General features: G+C 36.9%; 1 protein-coding gene across 1 annotated transcript in view; it reads left to right on the plus strand.

The window, feature by feature from the left end:
* Positions 1–9695, plus strand: part of FMR1NB (FMR1 neighbor) — a 28551-nt gene extending 18856 nt beyond the window's left edge. The window contains exons 5-6 of the mRNA XM_074359698.1: positions 7934–8079; positions 9546–9695. Coding sequence (XP_074215799.1) covers positions 7934–8079; positions 9546–9562 — 163 coding nt within the window. The 3' untranslated portion in view covers positions 9563–9695. The remainder of the gene's footprint in view (positions 1–7933; positions 8080–9545) is intronic.
* Positions 9696–10209: the final 514 nt, after the last annotated feature.

Raw genomic sequence — 10209 nt, forward strand, 5'->3', positions numbered from 1 at the left:
TGGGTTAGGTGGGGCAGGGATCCTTCCTCAGAATTAATTACATCCAGTTGGAGTCTCCTTACTATAGACCCCTTAAATGTTTGTCATTCCTAAGCAGAAGGGGCTAAACTTTGCCACTTTAATAATCTATAACTGAATCTCTGATTTACTTCTACTTGACTTGAATTCAGGTGTGATATAAACCAGGTACACAGAGAACTCAAGCCAGCTTGAACTCGTTCACATATACAAAAGGGAGTAGGGAGCATTAGTGAAAAGCTTTCTAAGAATTTGCTACTAATAGCCTTATTAAACTTGCATATAAGATGCATTTTGAAATTCATTATGTCCTCAAGGTTGTGTAAGGTCTATTTTTATTCTCATTAATAGAGATCGGAAGCCTCATTAGGTTCAAGTGTCACTGGTAGGCTTAAGACTTATGTAGAGACAAGGAAGGAAAAGATCAGGTGGATTGGGACAAAAGGAAGCAGGGGAGGGGACTCTAGGGGGAGAGAGGAGGAGGGGGATGGCTGAATTATTCCTGTTACAGTAATAGAGTGCTAATAACAGTAGGGTCAAGTGCAAAAAATCAGCTTCTAATATTTATCTGTTTTTATATAAACTTTAATCTGTATGTATATGCCAGTAAAAGATCTGTATACTATATAGTGATATGATACTTGAGTATATACATAGCTTTTGTAAGGTGGAAAATTCAAACACTGTAATACCATGCCTGTTAAATCCAGATGAAGTGCATTTTCATTTTCCTTTTCTTCCTATCAGATTGAATTTTTAACTTTGAATTAAGAAAGAATTCAGAACTCAGTCTGAAAATGACAAGACTGTGTTTTCTTTCAACTAATAAAAAAAGCCGTATTTTTTAAGATTGTAGATCATCTGATAGACAGATGATGTAAATGGCATATCCCCCATACACTTTCAATGTTGCTACTTGCCATATGGCTATTACTGAAAATTTCTACATTTTAGACAAATCCTGCTGTATAATTCTCTGTATTATAATGTGGTTTTCATTATGTAGATAGTCTTAATACCACCTACTTTCTTGAATGGGAGGTGAAGAATTTGGAATAAATGTGTCAAAAATTGCCTAAAAGTCATCACTCACTGAATTTAAAAAATAGGCATTTACATTTTCAAATCTTCATGTTTGTGTGTTTCATTATACCATACAATATAATTAGTAATGTTATTTTGAAAAGGTGTATGCAGTAATTAGCCAACTGCTAAAAGGTTTGAAGTTCCTAGGATTACATACATACAAATTCAGAGAAAAGAAATAAAAGTCTGTAAATTTTAAAAGTATGGCTGGGCTTTAAAAACTTTGATAAAATATGATCAGATGGGAATGTGAGCAAACTAGAACTCTGCTCTGACATGAGTCACTATAGATTTGAAATTCACATAAAGCTAGTTCTTCTTGGACCCTGTTCAAGGTAATTTAGTTACTAAAATAATAAGAGAACCTCATTATATGCGGATTATGTGTCTGAGGTGTTCCTGTTGCAAGGACTCCAAGGGCAGCATTTTAGAGAATTCTGGAATATTAGGCACTATTAAAAAGAACGGTTTCTTTCCAAGTAACTAATAACCTCATTGCAAAATGCAGTGGCCTTTTCTCAATTCCCATCCAACTTGACCTTTTGTCACATTGTTGACTGATCCCTTCTTGAAACTTTCCTTCCTTGGATTTCATTGTTCCTCTTACCATTCTGATCCATCTCAGTTTGCTTTTCTTTGTTTTCCCAACTGTGGTTGTTTCCCAAAGCCTTATTCTCATCTACTAGAGAATATTACAAGTATGTAGTAGAAAGAATATTTTAAAAGATCTGTGTTCTAGTTCTACCTTTACTACCAGTTTTATAGTGAGCTTAACTTCTCTTGGTATTGATTTTCTCATAAAATCAGAGAACTGAGTTAGGTAATTTCTACAGCCCTTTCTGAACATAATGTTCTGGGTTTCTCTGGATAAATGACTCTTAAATGTACATTCTGAAATCCTCACCTCTATCTGTTTTATATTCCAACTGCCCTCATGAATTAGATGTTCTTTTAGTGCAAAATGTAGTTAATACAACATGTGCAAAGCTTAACTTCTTTTTTCCCCAAATCATCTCTCTTTGACACCTGTCATTTCTGTCGGTGATTTTTTCAGTCTTCTAGACTAGAAACCTTGGAATCATATGTGACTATTAACTTTCCTTTTATCCTTAATATGTAATTCTGTTCTTTTGGTCTCCTTGTCTTTTTTGTTTGTTTGTTTGCTTTGCAATGAGTCTGGGATTTACCTCTTCTTATATTTTATAGTCACAGCTTAGTCCAGGCCTTGTATGTTGTCAACTGCTGTCCTAAATAAGTGGCTTCAGGAGAGGAGCAAAAGAGAACCAAGATGTATTAGTCTGCTAGGGCTGTCATAACAAATACCATGGCCCTGTTGGCTTAAATGAAAGGCATTTATTTTCTCACAGTTCTGCAGGCTGGAAGTCCATGATTAGGATGCCAGCTGATTTGGTTTCTGGTGAGAACTCTCTTCCTGGCATGCAGATGACCACTTCCCCTCTGTGTGCTCACATGGCCTTTCCATGATATATATGAGAGGAGGAATAGAAAGAGCAAGCTCTCTGGTTTTTAGCAAAAAAACTAAAAACTTAGTTTTTATAATGATATTAATTTTACCAATCAAGGCCCCACCCTTATGAACTCATTTAACTTTAATTAATTCTTAGAGATCCCATCCTCAAAATCAACCACATAGGGAGTTAGGGCTTCAACATGAATTTTAAGGACACATTCAGTCCACAACACAAGGCTAGCTAGCATCTGAGAGTAAAGGCAGGATTAGGAACTGAGGAGGGCTTTGGGATGGTTATGTCCAATCCAAAGAATTCATCCATGAGAGACAATAACTGGGATGGCACTGCAAGCGGGGTTTGGAAGATGGCTGGGAGTTAGGTCCTGGGGAAGTTTCCTGGCACTTCAGTAGGAATGTATAGCTGTGCCCTTAGGAAGGAGGGAATGAGTAAGGATGCTTACCAAGCTAATTTGGACATATACTTGGACTCCTAATCTACCCTCCTTCTAATCCATCCTGTAATATCCTGCCAGATTTATCTTCTTAAAATAGCATTACTTTATTTCATTGTATCATTTCTGAACTTCTAATGCTTTCAATAATATCTGGATTCCAGGCCTTCTGTTAGGTCTGTGAAGGGCAAAAAGGTGAATCAGATCATGCTCTTTCTACTATAGGAAATAGGAAGAAAATAAATGTCAATAAAAATAGCAGCATCTTGTTGCTTCAAGTCCACTCAAAAGGCTGTGGCTTTCAAAGTCATCTATATTGTCTTCATTCTATAACTCCAATAATATTTCTTACAACATTCCATGTATCTTTTGCTCTAGCCAGGGAATTGTCTTTACTTTTCTTGGCATACCCCAGGTTTTATTCTTGCCTCTCTTCTTTTGCCCATGTTGCTCCTAGATCTTGGGATTATTATTCTTCATCCTCTTCACTTATTTAAATTACTTCTGACCTTCAAATTGCAGCTTCCCCAACTCTTCCATGAAGTATTCTGCAACTGTTCCAGATCCCAGTGTTGTCTCATTCTTTGAAACCTCTTTCTGCACCTGTATTCTTATCCACATTATCTAACGTGTAATTATCCTTTGTTTCCTGTTCCTGGTTTTCTTTGGCTAAATTGTAACTTCTGTGAGGACGGGGGGCTAAGCTTCATTTTTTTTTTTTGAGTCTGAAACTGTGGATGACAAAATGGGGTCTCTACACAGGTATCATCATCATCCCTTTGGAGCATGTAAGAAATGCATGTTCTCAGGCCCCACCCCAGACATACTGAATCAGAAACTCTGGGTTTAAAGTCCAGTAATTTGTGTTTCAACAGGCCCAACAGTGATTCTCATGTATACTCAGGTTTGAGAACCTCTGATCTCTAGACCATGTGGTGAGCAACTCAGTAAATAATGACTAGAATAATCTACTTAGCCATTTCTATGGATTTTATGACTGTCCTTGTGATGAGTTAAACATAAGTTTTCCTAGCTATAAAACTGATGTTGCATTCTTTAACTATCTTAAAGAATTTATATTTATATTAATATTAATGAATTAGAGTTTAGGAAACATGGAAAAATCAGCCCACTAGACCATGTGTTTTTCAAACTGTGGTCTGTAGATGGCTTCTATGGAAGTAACCTTGGGAATATTTAATAATACAGATTGTCAGGCTCTACCCAAGAGATTCTTATTTAATAAATCTGGAATTTGGTCCTGAAATTTCTATTTTTAAAGCACCCCAAGTGAATGTGGTATGCAACCCATTTGGGACTGCACTACATTCTCCAGTTCAACCCTTTATTCATTCATTCTTTCCACAAATATTTATTGAGCTCCTACTTGGTCCAGACACTTGCTCGGTATAGTGTTCTCCATCTGGTCGTCTTCCTAGACAGCCTCACTGTCCATGTTATAAGCCATCTAAGCCCATAGCCTCAGAGTGCTCAATTCTGAGGAATCTCACCTGCACTTTGCATTGGCCACCCATTTTTATGCCCATGTCCTGAACCTTGTCATTCATCGAAAACTGAACCTATGAGTCTCTGAAATCTTAAACTTCAAAACCTTAATCTTTGACCATAGGTGCCTTGTCCTCTAGGTTTTTCCTTTCTTTACTACTCCTGTTTTCACTGAGATCTCCAAACCCATTAACTCTCTTTTTCCCTGGTCTTCTGTCTTTTTAGCATCATCTGATTTCTTTATCTTCCCTGGACCCTATTGCCTGATATCCATTCATTCCAGCTCCTTTGTTTCATTGAAATTGAATCCATACCACTTCTCTGCCCCTAGATCTAGGTTCCTGGGAATTCCTAGAGGGAAAATAGTCTCACAACTGTATAAATCTGTATCACTAGAAATTCCCAGTGGGCCTACTTAGTGTTTCCAGCCACACCACTCTACTTGATGCTTATAGACAACATGCTGACTCACAACCCTGAGCTTTGCACACAGTGTACCTACCCACTGATTGAAATGCTCTTATATATCTCCCCATCTCCACTCTTCTTTATCTGGCTCACTCCACTAAGAATGCAGACCTCAAATTAGATGTCACCTCCTCTGGGAAGCTTAACCCAACCTCCTGCCCAGATTGGGTCAGGCTTCTTCCTGTTTGCCTCCTCCTAACCTCTGCTTACCTCTACTTGAATTATCTCAGTGTGATATAATTATCAGCCTGTATAACCTGCCTTCCCTTCTGAATTTTAACCTCCTTGAGGGCAGATCCCATGTCTTACTCATCTTTATGTCTCACTATTTAGAATAATGTTTATTTCATAAATGAGCAAATATATCAGTGAGTGAATGAGCATAGGATCTGTATATTTCAAATATGAGTATGCTGGCCACAATATATGACATTTTATATGAAAAGAAGAAAACTACCTCTAGGACACTGAACAGATTATCTCACCCCTACCTTCCCCCTTGGATATTCTCATTAGATATTGGGTAGGATATGTAACTTTGGATCTCAGTAGTGAATGTTAGAAGGCTGAACCTAAAACCACGTCCTCTGCAACCTAAACCAGTGCAATGGGTTTTAAAATAGTAAGGCTGTGTTGCATTTTTCTTTGTTAATTAAAGTGAAATGTACATCATTAAATTTAAAGTAAAATCTATGGATAAAGATAACATAGTCATTTTAATTATGTGAAGTAAGATATATTGAAGTCACAGCATTAGAAAAAAAAGTGTAAGTCTCCAATTTCTTATCTAAAATTCTGAAATTCATAAAGTTCTGCAAACCTAAAGCCCTTTTTCCTAACTCATTTGACAGCAAAACCTTTTCTGACCTGACCTGAGACACATTCTAGTCATTATTTAATGCTTAGAGTGACTAGTCATATATTTTGTTATAGAAATATTACTGTATTTGATCAAGGGATGCTGCCCGAAACCCCATGAGAGTGTCATGTAATATACAGTATATCATGTCATACTACCTTTCTAAAATCCAAAATGTTCTGCGTTCTGAAACACATCTAGCCCCAAGGGACTGAGAACTATGTAGTTGTTTCAGTTATTATTATTGTTTGAGACTACAGTTAACAGCACTGCAATGTAAAGAGGCCTTAGGTAAATCATATAAATATATTTTGGCCTTCACTGTTTCATTTATGTCCGGAGACTTTTTTATGATTAATTGAGAAAAAGATGTTTATTTGTTCCATATCTGTCTCACCTAGAGGAGCTCAGTGACAACCTAGTAATGTAGTTTTAGGGGAGAAAAGTGAGTATTACCTTCAGAGTCATCATGTCAAAGGCAGGTTTATTTATCTCTGGGCTCCACATGCTCAGAACCCATTGCTCTGTATAGCTAAGTAGTACTATCAGGGGCCCGGTATCCTCTTGTGTACCTGGCATTGAGCTGAGGATAGGAATATGTATCTGTCATTACCTCTTCATAATATTATATGCAAATCTTTCTCTTTCTTTCTTTTTTGGGTTTCTGTCCTTAACTCTTTGAGCTTTGAGCATTCCTATTTCTTTTCCTTGGATTGTTTTTAGGTCTTTAGAAAGTGAAAGCTCCGTAAACATAAAAGTCAACTAACATTTCCTGAGCCCTCATTGGGTTAACAGGCTCTGTGGGGTATATAAAGTTACAAGGTAAAGCACTAGCCTGAAGTTATTTCCAAGCTCTGAGGGGAAAAAAGAGACAGGCTGATACAGTGGGTGAGAGATTGCACTTTAGATTTAGGCAGGTCTGGATTTGAATCCTGGCTTCATTACTGACTGGTCTGGTGACCTTGGGCAAATTACCTTCCTTCTCAGTGCCTCAGTTTCTCTGCCTGAAAAATGGAAATGGTAGAAATAATACTTTCCTCATCAACTTAACATGAAGATTAAATAATATCATGCACATGAAGTGCTTATACACAGGCCTTAGCATGTAGGAAGTCATCCTGCTTGCTGTTATTAGTCATTACTCGCTAATGCTGCAGTGTTGTCTAATAGAAAGAGTCTGTAATTTAGAGTCTGACAGACCAGGATTCAAATACTAGTAGCATCTCCATTTACTGGCTATGTATGACCTTGGGTGAGTTATCTTACCTCCTTAAACCCCATTCTTATCATTTGCACCATATAGGGTTGTTGTGAGGATTAAATGAGATAAAGCATGTAAAGTACCTGGCCAAGTTCTTGGCCTGTGAGAGGCTCTCAAGTGCCTACCTCTGTCCACTATCCACACAAATGCACGAAAGTACAAGATTGAATACCAAATTATAGCAATAGTGCGGGAAAGGGTATAGCTCAAGTGGTAGAGCACACGTTGAGCACCCAAGAGGTCCCGGGTTCAATCCCTGCTGCCTCCTCCAAGTGGAAATCAGTGAAGAAACCTAATTACCTCCTCCTCAGCAAACAAACAATACAAGCAAAACGTGTGCTTCCATTTGTTTCAAATGATAGCAATAGTGAATGTAAGTGCAAAATTGTAAGATTGTAGATGATCGTGTAGTGTAAACTATTACTATTTAGTTCTTAAGTTCATAGGAGGGAGGATTTCCTATAGGCTAGGAGTGACAGGGAAGGCTTTCTAGACCAATAATATGTAAGCTGTGTCTTGAAGGGTGGGTAACATTGATGTCAGCACAGGGAAGTAGGGTGGCATTCTTGTTGTACAGAATCCAGTGATCAAAATGACACTATACAGAGTAATAATTATGGTTATAGTGATAAATATCAGTGAGCCAAATGTAGTAATTTCTATCAGAATTATTAAATATGGTGAATTAAACAATCAGGTGGGAATGTATAAAGAGTTATGTGAGCAAATAGCCTTTTCTTTATAACCCGCCATTGTTATTGTTCTATCACTGTTGAGAAATAAGGTTTCACTTTGAACTTTTAATATTACAGCAGATGGGCCAATCCTTTACGAAGGAAAGTCAGCAGACTTTTAAAGGGTTTGAAGAAACAAAGAAGCAAACTAAAGAGGGATGCTGAAATGTTAGGGGCAGAAATGGATGAGGAAGGATTAGATGATGAAAAGGAGGAGACCAAAGGTAATGACAATAGCATATAAAGTTGAAGTATTTAATATTTGACTCTTATTCTCACCATCTTGATTCAGTTGATGTTTATGTTTTTATCCCATAAATGTTTGGACCACAGGAGTATCAACTTCTGAAACAAATATAATCACTAGGGATATTTGGATGGGAGGAAGGTGGACAAGAGATGTACCAAGTTGTTTGGGTGCCATATAATTTGATATGCATAGTTCAGCCCTTCAGGTAAACAAAGAAATGGAGTCTGCCTGCTCCGACTCTAAAGCTCCATGATAGACACCCTTACTAAATAATAGCGGCCATGGTCCTCCATGATTGTTGACCGTATGACACACCCAGGGGAAGGAGCATAGCCTCGGGAGTCTAACAGGTCTTAGCTCAAATCCTGGATCCTAGCTGTGGTTTCAGCTACCTGCTCCCCAGACATACACAATGCAGTATTACAAGAGGTTCAGAGAGGCGATCCCAGAATCATACACCAGGGATTACCTGGGCCTCACTTGCACAGGCTTACAGATCCCCTAGCCTTGACCTGGGTCTCTTCCTCCCAAAGTAATTGTGAAGGGCCAAGTAAGAATAAAATGGTTTATGAGAAAAGAGGTATACTTCAAGGAGTAGAGTACTAGACTGGGAGTCAGGAGACTCAGGCTTAACCTTTTCAGCTCCCTGATACCATCAGCTGAGATTTTTTTTTTTCTGTAGCTTAAATAATATAACATAGGTGAAAATTCTTTGAAAATTGCAGTTCATTACTCAAATTTAAGGTATGAATTTCTAGCTTCAGTTATAGAGAAGGAGAAGAGTAGAATAACAGACCATTAAACAGCATCAGGAGACTCTGGCTTTAAGTCCCAGTTCTGCTGTTATTTACAGTGGGAGCTTGGGCAAGTCCCTTAACTTTCCTGGGCTCAATTCATGAAGCTGCAAAATATAAATTTGGACTAGATGAATAGGAAAAGTGACCTATCTCAGAAGAAACAAAGAAAATCCTTATGCAAGGTATTATATATGTGTGTGTAGTTGTTACATTATTTATATAAGATAATATGTAAGATATATAATAATATTGCATGTATATTATTGTACATACTTATATATTACTTTGTATAAGATTAATGTAATACATGCATGCACATATGTATGCACACACATACCTGTATGCACACACATATGATGTTATAACTAGACTAACAAAACTTGATTTCTGTGGCCCATTCTCTGGGACGTGGAAGTTAACTATGTTATTTAGAAATTGTCATTGTAATGGTATTTGCTCTAGTTTATTTTGCTTGTATGCCTCACCATAAGACGATACGTTGGCAAACTGAAAATAACTAAGTTAATCATAGCATTCAATGTATAGAGTTTGAGAACTTTGTTGCAGTCCTTTTATAACGAAGTGTGATGTTTATGCTAGTTTTTTTCAAGTTGTTTAACTCTACTTCACTTTTCTCCTGTAGCATTATTTTCCCACTGAGAAGAACACAAATCTTTCAGAGGAGACTGTACCAGTCATCTAAACCTGATGGAGCATTTTAGAAGGATAAGGATTAGTTCTTATTTTTATGTTTACTTCCAGATATAAAATAAAGTTATAGTTCAGTTTTGGTGCATCAAACCAGAATCCGAATTCTTCTTATTAAAAATAGTACAGAATTTATAAAACTATATGAAAAGCACTGCTGGCATTTCAGGTCCTAGGTGGTGATATGATTTTTGCAACTTGGGTTATGTTATCAACATATACTTCTGTTGGTGTTAAGTAAGGCAGAGATTTCATGTTGTTATTCACCTTCCAGCAAAGTGGCAGAAAAACCCAGTGATATTTCACTAAATATGACACTCTATTTTGAGGAAAAGAGGTAAAAATATTTTGTGTTAGAGTTCTTTGTAGTTTATAATTTATAACATTTTTTCACCACAAAAGTAAGACACACTCATTATAGAAAATTTAGTTAAAAGATTATATAAAAGAAGAAAAAAATCAGCCATAATCCATTGCTCAGAGCTAAACACTGTTATTACCTTGTTTATTTTTTAAAGAAAACAGTTGTGTTTTGTGACATAAAATTGATTTTTTTTTAAAAAAATACATTTTTAAGAGTCACTTTCCTCTTTGAAATG

This window comes from Camelus bactrianus, chromosome X (genome assembly GCF_048773025.1).
Source record: "Camelus bactrianus isolate YW-2024 breed Bactrian camel chromosome X, ASM4877302v1, whole genome shotgun sequence".
Lineage (NCBI taxonomy): Eukaryota > Metazoa > Chordata > Mammalia > Artiodactyla > Camelidae > Camelus > Camelus bactrianus.